General features: G+C 38.6%; 1 protein-coding gene across 1 annotated transcript in view; it reads right to left on the reverse strand.

The window, feature by feature from the left end:
- Positions 1-5,330: 5,330 nt before the first annotated feature.
- Positions 5,331-20,964, reverse strand: part of LOC102487807 (cysteine-rich secretory protein 2) — a 25,284-nt gene continuing 9,650 nt past the window's right edge. Inside the window, exons 5-10 of the mRNA XM_006149103.2 lie at positions 17,052-17,168; positions 15,642-15,729; positions 12,257-12,402; positions 10,527-10,624; positions 7,795-7,883; positions 5,331-5,939 (exon numbers count right to left, since the gene is read on the reverse strand). Coding sequence (XP_006149165.1) covers positions 5,812-5,939; positions 7,795-7,883; positions 10,527-10,624; positions 12,257-12,402; positions 15,642-15,729; positions 17,052-17,168 — 666 coding nt within the window. The 3' untranslated portion in view covers positions 5,331-5,811. The remainder of the gene's footprint in view (positions 5,940-7,794; positions 7,884-10,526; positions 10,625-12,256; positions 12,403-15,641; positions 15,730-17,051; positions 17,169-20,964) is intronic.

A 20,964-nucleotide genomic window follows, 5' to 3' on the forward strand; every position in this document is an offset into this window, starting at 1 on the left:
CCATTTGGTGGTGGCTTCTCTTTCTTTCCTCTCTGTCTCCAGAGCACATATACACTCTGGAAAAAAAAATCTACCTTAGAAACAAAGTGGTAAGATTTTAAAAAATAGAATCCATAGGAGGCTTCTATTAAAATATATTTTTTCTAAAAAGAAAATACTTACTATTATCTGCCATAAATTATTTACGGATAATTTATTAGCAACACCTCACTATCACCTGGTTAGGCCTTGAAGTAATGAAGCATAAAGTCATCATATTTTGATGAGAAAGTGTTCTAAAAATGTCTTACTCTGCTAATGTTAACTGTTAAATGGGATTATCTCCATTTTTTAGAATATCTCAAATACCTTTCATTTCAACATAGAGAACCCACTTCTAAAATGACAAATCAGCATGTCATTAATTTAACAATAAGGTCATTTTTGAATTTTATATTTTTCTTTAAAAAGTTTCTCATATCAATTAAAGTATTGGTAGTAGAAATATTATAGTAGTTACTTTTATATTTTGCTCTGAAATCTTTGTAATAGTTACCTTTATAGTTTGCCTTTTCCTTATTTATTTATTTAATTTTTTTTGAGAGTTTTTTCTATAAGGCGCGTGCGCTCGCCAGACAGACAGAGAGACAGAAAGCAAGAAATCATCCCCCAGGGGGGATAACCATGCAGCAATCCCTTCTCCTCCATTCTCCTCTCAGGATCTTGGGCACACATGCACACGCGCCTGATGTGAGTTCAAGCCACCGGGTCTGGAACTCGAACCATGGTCAACTACGTGGGAGTCCAGTGACATAGCCACTATGCTAACTGCTGGTCCCTCCATTTCCTCTTAATTTCATGTTTTTAATATTTTTTTCCATAGTGCATGTGGATTAGCCAGAGACAGAGAAGGAAACTGAGAAATCACCTTCCCCCCACCAGGGGAGGATAGCCATGCTGTGATCCCTTCTCCTCCACTCTTCTTCTGCCCAGCATGATTTTCAAGCAGCCAGGTTGGGGGCTTGAGCTGCTGTTGCAGTCCACAGTCTTAGTCACTATGCCATCTGCTGACCTCTCGTGTCTTGAATATTTTAAATGCAAGTATTTTATGTCTTAAATGTGTGTCTTTCATGTATAACCTCAATTCAAGTTTCTGATTAGTAAAATGTTTCTAGAACAAGGTTTAAAACTACCATTTATATATTTAGGTCATTTTAGCATGGAGCATTTAAAGTTATGTTACAACTATGAAAACACTTCCATTCTTGGATTATCACTGTAATTAATATGTGTCTTTAGTAAGGTATGGTTATACTTATTTAGTATTTATTATTTCCTTTGCTTATAACATTTTTAATGCTTTGGTTAGTTAGACCATGTGCTATTTATCTGTTTCATTAGAATATGCCACTGGGGGCCAGCACGTGGTGTAGTGGTTAAGTTGCTAGACTTTCACAAGTCTGACTGCTGTTTGAGTCCCAGACCTGGTAGCTTGAAAACCATGCCGGGCGCATGTGCATGCATGCTCAAAATCCTAGGAGGAGAATGGTGGAGAAAGGATTGTGGTGTGTCATCTCCCCTGAGTTGTATTTTCTCACTTTCTCTCTCACTGTCTCTGTTTCTCTCCAGAAAGCACATGTACTCTATGGCAAAACCATTAAAAAAAAAAGTACAGTCCTGAATAAATGAATTATACCAGAAATAACAACATTGCTTATTAATCACTTGCTATGTGCCAAACAGTATTTTAAATAAAAGATGATCTGAACAACTCAAAATATTACTAATTATATAGTTTAGTTGAGATGACTGGATATTAGACAGGTAAAAAATAATAATAATTGCTTTTAAAAATAATAACAGGGTCAATCCTGTGATTTAGTGATTAAGGGAACAAAATCCCACATGGCTGACTCCATAGGTCACAACTCAGTCCCAGTGGCTTGAAAACATACTAGCTGGCATGCCCAAAGTCTCACCATGATGGGCAAATGGAGGAAAAGGGATTGCAGTGTGGCCATGCCCCACTGGGGGTTGCTTTCTCCTTTTCCCCTTCTGTCTGTCTCTGTGTTTCTTTGGCAGGAGCACATGCTCTCTGACTTATAAACAAAAAATAATAAAAATGAAATAATAGTAATGTTTTAGTTACTGAAGATGTATTTCATAAATATAGCAATAAAATTTTGTTTTAAGAATAAATTTCGGGACAGCAGTTAGCGTAATGGCTATGTCACTGGACTCCCATGTAGTCGACTGCGGTTCACGTCCTGGACCTGGTGGCTTAAAACTCAGGCTGGGCACATGTGCGTGCGTGCCCAAGATCCCGAGAGGAGAATGGAGGAGAAGGGATTGTGGCATGACCATCCCCCCTGGGAGGTGATTTTTCGCTTTCTGTCTCTATGTCTCTCTCTGTCTGTCTGGTGAACGCATGAGCCCTATAGCAAAATTCTCTCAAAAAAAAAAAGAATAAATTTCATTAAAAAAATTGAGGTCTATATGGAGAAACAAATAATGGAGGGAATTACTATATGCCAAATTATTAAAAAGTTCATGAAAAGCACATATTATGAAGAACCGATGCGTGAATTTCCAATTTTTTTAATACACACACACACACACACACACACACACACACACATATATATATCAGTTTATTAAAGATTTGCATTTGGAAACAGTGATGGATGTTCTTAAAGCTGCCAAATTCCTAATGTTTATTAAAGAAGTCATTTTTAATATGTTATATTCTTAGGTATCTTTTCTCCCACATAGTCAGTACCTGATTGAGAACAGAGATGATGATAAAAAATATCCGTATTCATGCAGTAAATATTGAATAATGGCCTGCTATATGTACATAATACCGTGCAGGTTTTGCAAGTCGCAAGAATAAATAGACACGGTTCCTCCCTGGGGGAAGTTAATATTTAATTAAGGGAACAGATTTTCACGTAAAACTAAAATGAGCTCTGTGAGATCCAAGAGGAAGGAGTATTGTCACATGAAGCATTGGCCTAAGATGAAAAATAAGTTAGTTTCTGAGCAGATTAAGACTATCCAATATAAACAAAAGCAAGGAAGTGTGAAAATGAATAGCCTCACGAAGGAACAATCAAATGTCAGAAATCAATGAGTTATGGGGTGCATAAAAGTAGAAGAAAACACACCTGCAGAGTTAAGATGTAACTAAATCATGCAGGAACTTGACTGCCATGCCTGAATGGTATGATATCATAATGTCCACTGGAAATGTTTATTTTGGACAAAATTTAGCAGTGTACCAAGTCAAGTGTTAGTGGATATCTGTGGTGGTGTGTAGTTAGAGATTCTGATGATGACTCTCTCTGAGACATTTGTTTAGATTTGGACATTTTATTTGATATTAATAAGCTATAATAAGATTACTATTATCAACATTTGAGAAAAAATGATAGGTATTCAGGGTTTCAGAATTTATAATTATTGGAGAATGAGATAAGCTTAATCATAGACATCAAATTGTAGAAGACAAAACACACACTACCAAAGCAGGTTCAGTTTAGTGGAAGATGCTTTGAGTGTTTTAATGGTCAATTAGCAATTATTTTTGAAATCCACATATAGACTATTTTGTCTTTTCAACTTCTTACTGGCCACTAGACTTAATAAGGAAGGCATAGATGGTAGTAAAGATGTTACTAATTTCCCCTTATGGGGGCTATTTTCCAGTAATTTTTCAAAGAGTGAATTGAGAAATGGGTCTTCCCATTCAATCTTCCAGAAAAGATAGTGCAAAATAAATATGAATTCATCCTTAAGTGTTTCCCAGAATTCTGCAGAGAAATCATCCGGGCTTGAAATTTTCCTTTTTGGAAGCTTTAGAATAATTCAATTTATTGCGTGGTTATGGAATGATTCAGTTCTACTTCAGCTTGGAAGTGTCAATAGTCATATAGCTCACCATCAGTTTGGCCGGCTTCCTTTCTGATTACAGGTGATCCGTGATCAACACTGGGGACGTTAGGAGGCTGACCACACACAGAAAAAATCCATGTATAACTTCTAGGTCCCCAGAACTTAACTACGAATCGTTTACTGTTACTTCCCGGGAGCAGAACAGACCACGTGCTCACCCCAGCCCAAGTCTAGCCCTGGACCAGAGCAGCAGTCCCTGCAGATTCAGTTCAAATCTCTGCTGCTGAAACCTCATTTCACAGTAGATTTGGAGATACCATTTCTCCCTTGCCTGGCTAGCTATCCAGGAATCAAGAATGTGTGGACACTGGATTTCTTACTTCCTTATTTTGGGGATAATCTTTTTTTTTTTTTTTTTTTTTTTTTGCTGTAGGGCATGTGTGGTAACCAGAAAGACAGACAGAAAATGAGAAATTGCCCCCCAGGGTGGATGGCCACGCCGCAAACCCTCCTCCATTCTCCTCTCGAGATCTTGGGCATACATGCACATTTGCCTGGTGCGAGTTTAAGCCACCAGGTCCGGGACTCGAACCACTGTTGACTACATGAGAGTTCAGCGACATAGCTGTTACACTAACTGCTGGTCCTAGATAATCTCATTTTTCAAAGATAATAAATTTAGGGTTCAGTTAGAAGTCTGCATGTAAATGGACCCATGCAGTTCCATGCCATGTTATTCAAGGTAAAGTATACTTTCAATAACCTTCTCACTCCTTTTAGATTTTAGTGTATATTTTCTCATTAATAAAATCGGCCTACTTCACTTGGTTGTTATCAAGCTTGAAGTAAAAAAAAAAAAGTATGTAAAGATATATGGTAAATCTCTCTAAATTATGTTATTATTCTTGTTTTCTTGGAAGGCTATTTGTATATTCTGTTGGGTTATGCCTTCTTTTTTGTTTTGTTTTTACTTCTGTTTCAACTTGCACTCATAGGAGAAAGACACAGAGAGAGAAAAAGTTGGAAAGCGAGAAAACACCCCACCCCTGTGGGAAATGGTCATGCTACAATCCCTACTCTCCATTTCTCGATCCTATTGGGATTTTGGACACACACACACACACACACACACACACACACACACACACACACATTTGGTGTATTTTTCAAGTCACTGCGTCCAGACAGTAGAACCAGCTACCTTAACTACCAGGCCACAAGGTGGACCCTGTTTTTGTTTTTTATTATATTCAATTAAACCAGTAGGAAGGAGATCAAAATGTCAAAAAAGGAAAAAAGTAAGAATAGAACTAATTCAATTCCCTTGTTAAAATTTAATGTTAAAAGTAACTATCCTGGAAATTTTGCTGTGTATAATTATTTATCTGCACTGAGTCTACCTAGGGTTAATAAAGAATGTTATGAGAATATTGCAAAAGAATCACGATTATGCGGTTGCTTTGATATATTCTTTATTTAAAAAGCTGATCAATTTTATTTCCAAGAAAAGCCTTAAGACCAATGTAGATGCCAGCCATTGAATTCATTCTTTATGCAAGTAAGCAACCACATAGTAAAGAGTAACAATGATGTCACAGTTTTTTCTGTTTTGACATGTTGTTTCCGGAAACATGTTTTCTCCATCTTGACCTACAGTTCTAGTGACTTAAGTCCTCTGATTATACAGTTCTCACAATCCAATTTGATCCAGTTCATTAAGCTTACAGCACCCAGTTTATATCCAAGTCTAAAGCTGTCATTAGACTATGCAACTCTTATAAATTGATTGATCAAAGATTTCTGTAAATATCCAGGAGAAAAAAGCTAAATTGCTGTTTGGAATCAAATTTGTAGCTAATATATTACAGTCTTCCCCTAGAATGTGTTAAAGGATGTAGCCCTTCTTCAGGTAGTCCTGCACAACTCACACTAGGCATTTTAGTAAATTTTGTTTTCACACAAGCAAGTAGCCTTGCACTTCTCCTTGAGCAATTCATGGTCACAGCCAGCACTGGCCTTCAAAGAACCGCAGTTGCTAAGGAAATCTTCATACTCACAACTGTTTGCTGTAAAGAAAAAAAAAAATAAGGTTTTTTATTTATTTTTCTTTATAGCAGCAAAGGAATCTATTCATTCAAAAGGCAGGAGGAGACATAGGAGAGAGCTACCGTGCTAGCATCGCTTACTGCTTGAGGGTAGATGAGGTGCCTTAGTTGAGCTTACTGATCAATCCATTACTTTTTAAAAATAATTATTTCATGTTATTTATCATTATTATTATTTTTTTAAATTTGTTACAGGGCATGTATGCTCACCAGAGAGAAAGAAAGTTAGAAAGCAAGCCATCAGGTCTGGGACTCAATCAGCATCCAGCACCTCAAGCATCATGCCACCTGCTGGCCCCTCCATTACTTGTGTATTTTAAACTCAGTAATGTATTTCTTGTATTATTATTATTTTATGCTATTTGTTATTATTTTGTAATTTGACCAAAGAGAGAGAGAGAGAGATAGAGAGAGAGAGAGGCACAGTGAGAAAGCAAGCGGCCAGGTCAGAGACTAGAACTTCCACTAGCCATGTGAGAGTCCAGTACCTTAGCCACCATGACACCTGCCAGGCCCAGTAATATATTTCTAATATGGATTGATCCACTTTTCTTTCTCAGCAAGCAGGGTAAAATGAATGTACATAAATCCCTCTACCCCCACAGAATAGATACATATGTGATTGGTAATATACATACTTTAATTTTGGCGGGGAGAGACTTTTACTATAGGGCATGTGTGTTCGCTGGAGAGAGAAAGAGAGACAGAGAGACAGAAAACAAGAAATCACCCCTACGGGAATGGCCATGCTACAATCCCTTTTCCTCCATTCTCCTCTAGGGATTTTGGTCATGCATGCACATGTGACTAGTGTATTTTAAACCTCTGAGTTCAGGACTTGAACTGTGGTAATCCATGTGGGAGTCCAGCAACCTAACTATTAAACCATCTGCTGGTACCATGGCAATATATTTTAATAAAGTATCCTGACTACAGAAAGTCAACAGCTCTTTTTACTTCTATTCATGTAAATAATAAAACAAGATGCATGACATTTTATTTTCTCCTTTTGCAACAGTATGTTTGTGAGTTCTGTGAACCAGTAGTATATGCATATTAGATTTTGTCATAAACAATGTGCACAAAACTATCAAATTATGAGGCAAGTGATCAGTTATTAAACACTATGATGCTAATTAGTACAAAAGAAACACTAATACTTGTCTAGACTGAGCCACATTGTGGTCTCACACTGAGATTTATACATTTTCTTTCTTTCTTTTTGAGAGATTTTTACTCTAGGGCACATGTGCTTGCTAGAGAGACAAAGGGACAAAAAGTGAGAAATCACCCCCCCCCCAGGGGGGATGGCCATGCCACAATCCTTTCTTCCCCAGTTTCTTCTTGGGATGTGGGGTATGGTCGCACACATACCTGGCGTGTTTTAAGCTGCCGGGTTTGGGACTTGAACTGCGGTCCACTATGTGGGAGTCCAGCAACGTAACCATTACATCATCTGCTGGCCCTGGATTTATACATTTTGATTGTTTTAAAATACCGCTTTTATAGTGATATTAACTCGGAAGGAATGAACTGTTCACCAGAAGATATATTGTTAAGATGAACGGACTCTGCGTAGTCTCCAAAACAAGTGAATGGCAGGTAATTTCCATTGTGTTATATATGGTGTGCTCTTTTCATTACAAATAAGATATAGGTTACTGAATTCTGTAAAATGTTTATTTTAAACATACTGCTGAGTACTTTTTGCTCTCCCATAAATATACTATTTAGATTGGTTACTTTAAGAGATTTCTTAATTCCTAATAGGAAAAGGAACTATCACTTCTCTTACGTCAGCAAGCCAATTACTTACTGCATAGTCCACTGTCACAGTTTCCAGGGCAACTGGAGCAAGGTATTCCTTGTTGGTAAGGAGTATTCTTTTTATTCACATTATTACCACTGAAATTTAGAATACACAGTGTCAAAATGGTTCACGTTGCTTTCTAGTTTATATGCCAAGGCTAGTGTTGGTCACCAAATAGACAATTAGTCATTATCCCATGTTTTTAGTTCGGTTAACAAAATTGAAAAACTATACTTCTCAATGTGTAATTCAGATCACAATCCTAATTAAAAAATGCTTTGCATTGACCCATCTCCTTGACCATCCTACAAGAGTGAACAACTAGATTGGGATAACTGGAGCCTAGAGTTTTCAGAGTATATCTCAATCTGACAACACCCTCTTTCACAAAGACTCAGTCAAATTGCTTAAGGTACACTCAAAGATGCTAGTTGAGGTAACCTTAGAGAGAAAGGAAAAGATACTGGGGCAGGGGGTAGCAGTATGAAAAAGAATAGTCAGTATTATAATACTGTTTTATATTTGAAAGATAACAAACATACCTACTTCTCTAATATGTGCTAGGGACAATAAAGTTCTAGCATATATATTTTTTTCTTTTAGATAGAGGTAGTGATTTTTAAGTAGTTAGTGGTAGTATATTTAGAGGTATGTCCTAAGGAAGAGGTGATATGTAATTTTATTTTTTTAATTGCTAAAGGGTATGCACACTTGTCAGAGGAGGAGGGTGATGGTGGGGGAGAGGGAGAAAACCCCCCGCGAATGGTGTTTACACAATCTCTTCTTTTCCATTGCTCTATCCTGCCAGGATTTGGGCATACATGCACTTGTGTTGAGCGTGTTTTTCAAGCTTCTGAGGTCAGGATTTAAACCACAGTCGGTCATGTGAGATACGACTTCCTTACCCATTAGGTCATGAGGCTGGCTCTGTGAAATTTTTATGTTTACCAAAAAAGGAATTTGAGTTGGTAAAAACGTTTGTATGAACACCAATGTTCATGGTACAATAGTCTTATATTGACTAACCAGTAACTCAGTGGTGACCATCATCTTATCGACCATTTCATTTATTTTAAAATATATGGATGTCCAAATCCCAATGGTGTTAAATGAGGCAAGGACCCCAGGCAATGCAGCTACATCTCAGTCTCCCTGCACAGGGCATAGCTGGATGTGCAGAAGCACTGGTGAAATAGATGTATAAAAACCTTCTGGAAGTTTTCTCTCCCCTGCTTTCTCTCTTGATTATTCACTCTGATCATCATCTCTATGTTGGACTCCAAATGACTCCATCTGAGAGGAGGCAGTGAGTTTGGATGCACTCTCATGGGGCCTTTCCATTCTCTGTATTAAATCCCACCAGGTGGGGCAAGAAAATGACTCTGGAGGCTAGGCTTCTCCAACTGGAACTCTACCTTGTCTGAATTCTCTGTAGTTTCAAAATGAATTATGTACAAGGCTTGGTAATATGGCCCAATTGTCTCCAGTGGTAAAGAAATAAAAACATTACAACAAATTAAAAACTAGGCCTGCAGGTGGCAAGGAGATTAAGGTGGCTGTATACCACATGGTCGACTTCTCAGTTTGAGTCGCAGACCTGGCAGCTTGAAAATCAGGCTGGGCACATGTCCATGCATGCCTAAAATCCTCAGAGGAGAATGAGGAAGGGACTGCAGCACGGCCATCCCCTCTTGGGTGTGATTTCTCATTTTCCCCTTTCTCTCTCTCTCTCTGGCAAGCACACAAGCCCTATAGCAAACTATTAATAAAAAAAGAGAAAATATACAAAAAATTAAAATGAACAGATATGGTGTGAATATGACTTCAATACAGCCCTTGTATTTGTGGATAACTTTATTGTTTGAGGAAGACGTATATATTTCCTGCTGTAAGCCAATATCTTATAAGGTGGTTTTAAAAGTTCTGAGAAGCAAAGACTTAAGATGCCACCTTTTCTTTTATTCTGAAGTGCATTACAGATTTCCTGAAAAGCTTTTGAGACTCAAAAAGTATGAACCATTTTGTAAAAATTGCCAAAGGGCATGTGCATGAGAGAGAGAGAGAGAGGGAGAAAATGCCTCCCAATGGGGCATGGTACGCCACAATCCCTGTCCACACTTTGTCCTTCACGTCGAGTGTGCACATGGCCCAGTGTGTTTTTCAAGCCACCAGGGCCAAGATTTATACACAGGTTGGCCCTGTGAGATCCAGCCCCCTACACACATTGCTTAAACATTGTGCTACAGGTCCAGTCCAAGAATCGACCTTTTATAATAAGAAAAAAAATATTTTTAGATATGTGGAAGCAGGAATATTTCAGTAGAAAGGGCCAAATTCACAATATTACTTCCCCATTTTGCTATCCCACTAGTATCTTTGCTTAATCATTGAGCTTCTACACTCCCATAGTATGGAAATAACCAAAATTGATGATACCAGATCTAGGGAAATGGACACACACATGCTCATGGAGTAGCTCTGAGCCTAGGGAGAGCCAACTGAGAGGCAAGATGCCATTTAATAGACCAGGAAGGCAAGCTTCAGGTTTCATACTTGCAAATAGAAATTAGTCTCTGAGAAGATGAAAATACTCAATCTTAAAAATTATCTCAAAACACGCGTTCCCTCTCTCCTTTACAAAACTATGCCTTTTTATCCTGGTTTGTTTAAAAGAGAATTGAACATTTTAAAATTATGAATGGAATTACTAACATTTAGATGCTAAACTACACACTTACGCTGGACAATACTGGCAAACATAGTAGTATTTTAGACTCTCTTGATTGGGACAGTAGGCAATTCCACATCCAACACGGTAAGATGAGTACCAGACAAGCTGCAAATTCATAAGGGAAAAATATATGAGAGCACCTCAGAAAAGAGGGACAATATTAAAAATTAAAAAGCAAAAAAAAACACTAAAAACAGTGTCACACTTTGTAGGCACACACTTTATGAAAATAAATTATTGACTCAAAGTCACAAACTTTAAAAATATTATTTTATGTATATTCACCACTTTATCCACTTATACCATAAGAACAATACATGATGTGCTTTCCTACCAAGAGTTTGGCAGACCATAGACAAAATTCACAGCTCTATATGAAGTACCAGCCAAACGATCAGACTATTGGGTTGTCGGAAAAGTCGTGATGCATTTTTGCAACAGGTGGAGCTAGTTCATTCTTGGAAGTACTGAAGTTATTCACATCTATGTTATTGCTGTGTCACTGGACAGCTAACAGTTCTAGCTTCATTAAAAAAAAAAAAACAAAAAAAAAAAAAAAAAAAAAAAACGAGTGATTTGATTGCGTTCTGGAGATTTTACGAGTTGAAGATGGAAGACCAAAATGTATGTTTTTGCCGTACTTTGTGGTTTTACTTCTGTAAAAGGAAGACCATGCTTGTGAAAATTTGCATAAAGTTCACACTGACAATGCTCTACAAGAATTTAGTGCCATCGATGGTTCATGAAATTCCGTGCTGGTGATTTTGATTTCAACGACACTCCTTGCTCAGAGAGGCCCCCTAAGGTTGATATTGACACAATAAAGGCATTGATTGTGTCAATTGTAGAAGCATTTAATACCCATCATTCAAGTGTTCATGACCTTTGAAGAAGCTGGGACACATAAATTAGCAAGTCTGATAATTAGGTTCCTCCTGAACTCAAGTTCATTTGATGGCACATATACACATCTGCAATAAGCTCTTTAGGAAAACAATCTTTCTTTGAAGTGACTGATAACTGGTGATGAGAAGTGTGGTATGCAAACAGTCTTGGTCCCGATGTGATGATTTGCTTCAAACAACAATGAAAGCAGAAATTCATCAGAGGAAGGTTATGCTCTCAGTGTGGTGGAATTTTAGAGGTGTCGTGTTTTCTGAGCTCTGACCAATGAACCAAACAATCAATTTGAATGTGTACTGCCTGGAATTTGACAGTTTGAACAAAACCATCATCCAGATATATCCAGAGTTCACTGCTCATAAAGGAGTTGTGTTCCGTCATCACAACATGAGGCCACATGCAAGTTTGATCACGTAGTTTACTGGAGCTTGGATGGGATGTGTCGCCACACCCACCATACTCGCCTGACCTTGTGCTGTCAGACTTCCACTTGTTTCGCTCTCTTCAAAGCTCCTTGTATGGTGTAATAGGCAATTCAGATGAGGCTGTAAATCAGCACCCTATTCAGTTTTTCACCAATAAAGACAGGTCTGCCTATGAACGAGGAATTTTGAAGCTCACTGAAAGATGGCAAAGGGTTATAAAACAAAACATGCAATGTATCATTGATTGATCTTTGTCTTTTATATAAGTAACCCTTTGCAAAACAAAAATATGTCAGACTTTTCTGACAACCCAATGCATGGTACCTACTCAGGCTGGTGCCCTAACTGAGCTCTGCATTTGTTCTGTTAGAGCATCCCTGGAGGGCATATTTCCCTCCATTCTCTATACCTGAGTATAATGTCCAGTAACTGCAGTGGGACTCTTTGATCCTACGCCGTAAACAAAATCTAGACCTTCATCATACCAGCTTTGGATTGCAGTTGACCAGGAAGTAGGGTCACTTGACATATAGAGATTCTCACCACATTTTGTACCTAAGAAGAAACAAGTCATTTTTATGGAGAAAGTAATAAAATATGCAATGGCAAAAGAAACTGACTACAAAAACACAAGGATGCTGCCTTTCAAACCTCAATCCCATGGTTGCCAACAATTGATTAATTCAGAAGGAGGGTGGCTCAATTCCTCATCAGTTGTAAAGCTGATGAGAAGACAGAACTACCTAACACTCTGCGGCCGACCTCAACGAGCAAAACATTGAGGGTGGAGAACATCCCATTCTTTAAGAATTTGTCTCACTCTGGATTGTCAAAGATGCATTAATTTACACACGAAACCCTTCATGTGTGCACGCTTTGTGTGTTCTTGGCTTTATACTGTGAGCTTGCTAAAGGCTGTGACCAGCTCTTCCACCTTCTCTCCTGCTCCTGCCATCCCCATCAGACACTTTTTACATAAAAGACTTTGAATAAAGGTTTATGATTTTGTGTTAAATCTGAGAAAAAAGCTTTATAGTTTTTAAGAGTCGTAATTTATGGACATCAGGATGAATGCTAGCTTTCAAAATGTATTAACCAGGAAATCATAATGTCACAAACCCAAATCCTCCTCAGAGAGTTAGGCGAGAAGAACCCTACAGTGTAGATCATCTTCCTGTGTTTTACAAATCCTCACATAATACTGCATTTTCATGGCTTGGAAGGTAATGCCTACATGCTGCTGCATTTTTTTTTTTTTTTTTTTTTGGTTTTTGCCATAGGGTGTGTGCAATCACTGGAGAGAGGGGGGGGAGTGAAAAATCACCTCCCAGGGGATGACCATGCCACAAGGACCTCACCTCCAGTCTCCTCTCAGGATTTTGGGCATGCACACATACATGCTTGGTGATTTTCAAGCTACCAGATCCAGGACTTAAACTGTGATCAGCAGGTGGGAGTGCAGCATCTTAGCCACTATGCCACCTGCTGGCTTTGCCTTCATGATTCTTTTTTGTTTTGTTTTGTGTTGTTCTGTTTTTGAGAGGTTTTTGCTATAGGGCACGTGTGCTTGCCAGAAAGACAGAAAGAAAGCGAGAAATCACCCCCAGGGGAGATGGACATGCCACGATCCCTTTTCCTCCATTCTCCTCTCAGGATCTTGGGCATACATGCATACGTGTCTGGCGTGAGTTTAAGCCACTGGGTCTGGGACTTGAACCACGATTGACTACATGGGAGTCCAGAGACATAGCCATTATGCCAACTGCTGGTCCCCATTATTCTTAAAAAGGGTAGAAATTTGACCAGCCAAGGTACACAGCAGTAACACAACACTCTGTGATGCCGAAAGCTACATGAGAAGGTCCCAGTTAAGTTTCCTGAGGTTTGTCTGCATATGCCAAGTACACATGCACATAACCTGTGATCCTGGTTGAAGGCCAAAGATGGATCGTGGCGTAAAGACCCTTTGGAAGGGTACCTGTTTCTCGCTCTTTCTCTGTCTCTTATGAAAGAAGTAAATATAATTTTTTAAAAATTGGATATCTCCTTTAATAGGGAAGAAAAGATACTAAAAATCTAACAGTAGAAATATTTTTAGGACCATTTGCTTCAATTATTTGCTGAACCCAATCATCTCTTTTTATATTTTCAGTATTATTATAACATCAACAGTACTATATAAATACTAACAACTTGATTTAACACATATATTACTCACTGCTTTCAAATTGAGCTTGGCTATACATATGATATGATGGATAATGTAACTAAAAAGAGTTTTTTTTTGAGAGGTTTTTGCTATAGGGCGCATGTGCTCACCAGAAAGACAGAGAGACAGAAAGTGAGAAATCACCCCCTGGGGGGATGGCCATACAGCAATCCCTTCTCCTCCATTCTCCTCTCAGGATCTTGGGCACACATGCACATGTACCCAGGATGAGTTTAAGCCACCAGCTCTGGGACTCGAACTGTGGTTGACTACATGGGAGTCCAGCGACATAGTCATTACGCTAATTGCTGGTCCCTGTAACTAAATATTTTATGTTGAGTTAATGAATACAAGTACTTTTGCTTTCATATAATCCTTGATAAAATATGCCTTATTGTTTTCTTGAGTCTAATGTTGTATTTTGTAGTCTATATAACATACTTCACTGTCTGATATAAAAATGTTTTAACATATGCCAATTATTTTATAAAAATTTTGAATATAATAAATTTTCATATGCTTTAAAAAGTAAAAATAGTTTGGGACCAGAAGACAGCATAATGGTTACATCACTGGATTACCACGTAGACGACCACGGTCTGAGTCCCGGACCTAGCACCTTAAAACCCATGTGGGGCACATGTGCATACATGCCCAAAATCCTAACAGGAGAATGGAGAAGAAAGGACTGCATTGTGCCCATCTCAGCAGGGGGTGATTTCTCATTCTGTCTCTCTGTCTCTCTGGCAAGCACACACACCCTATAGCAAAAAGATCTAAAAGAAAAAACAGTGAAGATTTTTATATTAAAACAAGAATTCAACATACATCAAGTACATTTTATAAATACGCAAATAAATTTCAAGATATCAAAAGGTTACATGATATTTAGCACCAAAAAGGCGGTAGATTAGATATTAGGAAGCCTACTTAAATTTTTTTTAGTATGACACTATTTTACATTGTATTCTTGGGTAAGTTACTTTGCTCCCAAAGCCTGGTTTTTTTCATCTTTAAAATGACAAAAGAAAAAAAAAAAAAAGATGGTACCATGACCTGCTTTACTCGAGCTGGGTGAGCAAAGTAAATGAGTTTCGTTGTGAAAAATTATTCGCATAATATACACAAAAAATAAGCACAAAATTGTTCTTAATGCAGTAGTGTCTATCTATGTAAGATGGCAGAATGGAGGGCCGGCAGGTGGTGTACTGAAGTTGTTGGGCTCCCACGTGGCTGATCGCAACTTTGTCCCCGACCTGGTGGCGTAAACGTGACTTAGTCCCCGACCTGGTGGCGTGAAACTCATGCTGGCCTGTGCGCATATGCATCCAAGATCCCAACATGAGAATAAAAGAGGCGGGATAGCGGCATGGTCATCCCTGTTGGGGGTGGTTGCTCGCTTTCTGTCTGCCTCTGTCTCTTGGGCGAGTGCATGTGTACTATAGCAAACATCTCTCAAAAAAAATAGGTAAGAGCAATATAAGCAACATTTCTTCATACACAATCTTCTTATGCAATCTCCCACAATGGGCCATTATTATTACATTCATCCATTTATTTGAGAACTATTTACTAATTTACATACTGGTTTGTCGGTCCTCTGGAGTACTATGTTCTAAAGTGCACTTATTTGCCCACTTCTGGGCATTCGTTGCTGCTTCTCTATTCCATTCCTAAACAAAGCAAGAAAAAAAGTATACTTATAATAAGTCAACCACAGTTAGACATATGCTTTATAACCTGTTTGGCAGACCAATTTGTAATATGAATACTTTAAAACATCCATAGATGTACTAATTACAATGTTTTAAAAATGCCTTTTTTTAAAAATTTTTTCGGACATTGTCTTTTTCTGCACTAGTGCCAGTTTCCATATAAAGAAGACCAAGGGCAATGTATTCCATCAGTGAGATGTCGAAGGCCGTAATATGTATTTACCATAACTCAGCGAACACCTCTGGAATGTTTGTGACGGTGCTACTCTAATGACTGATAAACGTGAAGTACCGTAATCACATTTTAAGGGTAATCCATCAGCCTAGTTAATGTTCAGTTTGTAGCCCATTGCTTTCATAATGGAGATACCTGCTTTTTAGCCATGGTGCCCTAAAAAGTAGGCATTTATTTACAGTAAATGATACAGATCTTGAAGGAAAGGAGATTTATTGATTTTTAGATCAGGAAAGATAGTGAACAAAAAAAAGGTAATGACTTCAAATGGGACACATAAAGATTTTACTTCCAATTCTGCATTCTCAATGTATTAACCATGTAACTGGGATAAGTTATGTAACCGTTTTAAAAGTGAAAATAAGAGGGGCCAGCAGGTGGCGTAGTGATCATGGCACTGGACTCCTACATAGCTGACCCTGATTTGAGTCCTGGAGCTGGTGACTTGAAAATTCCATCTCACATGTGTGTGTGCCCAAAATCCCAGGAGAATGGAGGAGAAGGGACTGTGGTGTAGCCATCCCCAATGGGGGTGGGGGTGGGGGAGGGAGGATTTCTCACTTTCCCTGTGACAGTCTATCTGGCAAGCACACATACCCTATGGCAAAAATCTTAAAACATAAATGACAAGAAGAAATATAGTCCTTCCCACATAATTCAAATTTAAAAATAGCAAAGCAGAAGGCTGATCTTGTAGCTTCATGGTTAAAGAAAACTGGATCCCACCTGGCTGACTGTGGTTTGAATCCTGAAAACAGTGACTTGAAAAACATGAAAGGTTTACGTGTGTGTGTGCCAAAAACCCCAACAGGAGGGCAAGATGGAGAGGAGATTGTGGTGTGACCTTGCCCCACCACAAAGAGCTTTTTCCTCCCTCTCTCTCTCTCTCTCTAGGAAGCACACATGCCCTCTGGCAATTTTTAAAACTATAGCAAAATAGAGATAGAACTTTGTCAACCACAGAGTTCTTAAGAGATGCCAGTTGCCAGCTTCCTGCTTCTTCCTGACTAGTTTCCAGCACTCGCCTCACATCTGTAACACATACCATTTTTAGCATGTTGCTGGCAGGTGGAGAAACTCTTTTCCTTAGTTCATTGTGTTTATTTACAATCTCCTTCTGTATTTGTGTCTGGGTGGTTAACAAAGCAGTGAAAACTGGATCCTAAAACAAGTAAAATAAAATTATTTTTAAACATTTTTGAAAATTGCATAGAATGGTGAATAAGTTAATTTAAGGAATGAAGACTAAGTACATATTTATTTATCATGTGGTATTGTATAAACAATAAAAGCAAATCTTAGTTTTTACATATGGACAATAAATCTGAGCCAAAGATATGACTTAATAGAAAAGTAGCAGATAGAAGCATTGAGAATGGGGAGCAGTTCATAGCACGACAGATTAAAAACTCTTCTGAGGGGAACCAGCAGTTAGCGTAATGGCTATTTCGCTGGACTCCCATGTAGTCGACCGCGGTTGGCATCCCGGACCCAGTGTCTTAAAACTCACGCGGGGTGCGTGTGCGTGCATACCCAAGATCCCGAGAGGAGAATGGAGGAGAAGGGATTGTGGTGTGGCCATCCCCCCTGGGGGGTGATTTCTCGCTTTCTGTCTCTATGTCTCTCTCTGTCTGTCTGGCGAGTGCACGTGCCCTATAGCGAAAACCTCTCCAAAAAGAAAAAAGAAAAAAAAAAAAAAAAACCTCTTCTGAGAGCTCTAATTCCAATCTCTGGTTTCTAGGGAGCTCTTAATATTATTTTTATGGATACATGAGTGATCATCTTTTATAAACACAACAATTATTGTAAAATATTGTAGGGGATGTAAAATATTAATAGAAACCTTAAGATTTATTTATTCACATTCAGTCAAGCTACAGCAAGGTAAGTTAAGGGCGATGCCCATCAGTCATCCAAAACTTTAAGACAATTTTGTCCCGACGTGGTAAGCACATTTAGGAAAATGTTTAGGTTCACTATAAGAGTAGGTATCACGCTGAGCCCTCTGATAAAACCACTCTACCATTAAGTAGTAGACTTTATGGTGCTGCTTAAAAGACAGCTTTGCAATGTTTAAAAAAACGTCCAGGCAATCTGGAATGAGTAAATTCATCTAAATTTTTCTTTTCTGGGGGGCTATCTTTGTTCCTTTTAGTAACGAAACTGTAGCTAATAAGGTATCAACTGCTAAAATTTGCAGTTCATTTTTTGTAAGTGTAGAGGAGAGGTGGTTAAATCAAGGGAATTGTGTGAATTGTTGGTATTAAGATGCAAGCAGTTTGATGACCCAAATTTACACAAGAACGTGATAGGTTATGGATGAGCAGAATTTCAAATTATACATTTAAATGGACAGGGCCCCTTATACATTTTTATCTGACACCTTGGGATAAGTTATGCAGCCCTGCCCCCACATTGAGTTCCCTGCAGGCTCTCCGAATACTACACTCATAGGTTCCACCACATTTTACCCTTATCTGCTCTGCTTCGGTTTCTCCTCCTGCATTTATATCCCCAAGGTCAGGGATCAGCATTGATGCCTTTGGACCAGTAGCTGTTCACAGTACTGGCTCCCGGGTAAGAAGGGACAAACATGTTCCACAGCAATGGTGGCCTACCTCTGCAGCACATCAAACTTTACCAAAACGTCTCTGAGTATTTCCTATTGACCTCAAAAATCAGCTTCATCTTGCTTTCTATCTCTCTGTCTCTCTCTGTCTGGCGAGCACACGCGCCCTATAGCAAAAACCTCTCAAAAAAAAACCAAATCAGCTTCAAACAATTTCATTTTTTTTAAAAAAAAAATTGTTCTAGAGAAAGCAGAAGTACTTCTTACGTCATGTAGCTTTGTAGATAAAAATTCTACTAAAAAAGAAGTGTACTTGGGACCAGCAGTTAGCGTAATGGCTATGTCACTGGACTCCCACATAGTCGACCGCAGTTTGAGTCCTGGACCCAGTGGCTTAAAACTCACGCCGGGCGCGTGTGCGTGCGTGCCCAAGATCCCGAGAGGAGAATGGAGGAGAAGGGATTGCAGCGTGGCCATCCCCCCTGGGGAGTGATTTCTCACTTTCTGTCTCTATGTCTCTCTCTGTCTGTCTGGCAAGCACACGTGCCCTATAGCCAAAATCTCTCCATAAAAATTAAAAAAAAAAAAAAAAACGTTTACCTTTTCTTTTTTTAAATGAGTGTCAAATGAACTTTTATGAAGTGACAGAAAATATAAATAAGTATTGAGAATAACATTTATAAGATATGGTATATCTTATCCTTGAAGAGTTTAGATATGTTAGGCCAATAGGATGAATAATTACAATACCACATAAAAACAACGCTAATGGAGGGGTCTATAAGATACAGAGGAGAGATTAATTCTTCTTCCTTTAGGTTATGGAAAGCTTCTGAAAAGATGATTCTAGATTGGGTTTTGAAAGACAGTGTTTTTTAGGGACCAGCAGTTAGCATAATGGCTATGTCGCTGGACTCCCATGTAGTCGACCATGGTTCGAGTCTCAGACCTGGTGGCTTAAACTCATGCCGGGCATGTGTGCGTGCGTGCCCAAGATCCTGAGAGGAGAATGTGTGAGAAGGGATTGTGGCATGGCCATCCCCCCCGGCAGGTGATTTCTTGCTTTCTTTCTCTCTGTTTCTCTGTTTTTCTGGTGAGCGCACGCACCCTATAGCAAAACCTCTCTAAGAAAAGAAAAGACATTTTTTTTTTTAGGCATCTTGAGAAGGCACAGAAAATCAAACAGGGCAGAGTATATTTAGAGCATGTGATCAGTAAATATTTAACTTGTGCCAAAGGCCAAACAGCTTTTTCCATCTTAATAAATTTTATAGAGATCAGGAAACAGATCAGAGAGGTTAAAGGAGAATAAAAAGTTCCACAGAATAAAACCTTTCAGGGAAGACATTAGAAAAACCAAGTACTTGAGTGAAACCCTGTCTGGTCAGTAAACTGTCTCCAGATTGATAATCTGATTGTGGCAGCACAATGACTATCCTTCTGACTGCCAAAGGAGGTTTGAGCCAAATGTCAGAGTTCCTTAGATGAGAACCAGCCAGGCTAGTATGCTCAGAGGTAAGGGAAGGTGGGGGCAGCAACAACCAGAGTCCCTCACATTCCGAAGCTTCCTGGCTGGGAGGTAAATACCGTATATGGGCACCACATGCCCCGCCACTGAACGTGACTGACCATGTTCTTAGGCATTTAAGCAAGTGGCATATAGAAGTAATGAGAGGATCTGTATTTCAAGACTTGGGTCCTTCATATACTAATTCTATGACCATTAATAAGCAAGAGAAAATAGAATTAGAGGTTTTCTTTTTCTTTTTATGTATTTATGCTTTGGGGTTGCAAACATTTTATTTTCTTTCTGTGCATAGGAATCAAAGAATACAACCAAAAAAATACAACCAAAAAAACAAGACATCACTCCCCCCCCCCCCCAAAAAAAAACTCTTTTCCAGAGGACCACTTCTATCCCTTATTTGAAATAGCAAATAAATGAAATCATACAATTTCCACATTAAATGCAAGTTAGTAAAATAATTCCTCCAGGAAGTGTTGCATGTGAGCTACAGCATTGCCCCAACTATAAATCACAGTAATTTGAGATATTCCCAGATGCAACAGTGAACACTAGATTCAGATATTATACCTGTGCAGAAAGAATATATTACCAGCAAATACATGAATTGGGTTCATAGATATAATTCAAATGCTCTTTAGACAAACCTTAGAGGAGGTAGGAAGAAGGAAAACTAATGTCTGAATTGCACTGTCTCTACCAGGAACAGTATGGCATGTGCAGAGCTCCAACATTCATGGTAAAATAATGTGAAATAATACACACACACACACATACACACACATATACACACACACACACACACACACATACACATATATATATACACACACACACACACATATATATATATATATATATATA

Source organism: Tupaia chinensis, unplaced genomic scaffold (genome assembly GCF_000334495.1).
Source record: "Tupaia chinensis unplaced genomic scaffold, TupChi_1.0 Scaffold000252_1, whole genome shotgun sequence".
Classification (NCBI taxonomy): domain Eukaryota; kingdom Metazoa; phylum Chordata; class Mammalia; order Scandentia; family Tupaiidae; genus Tupaia; species Tupaia belangeri.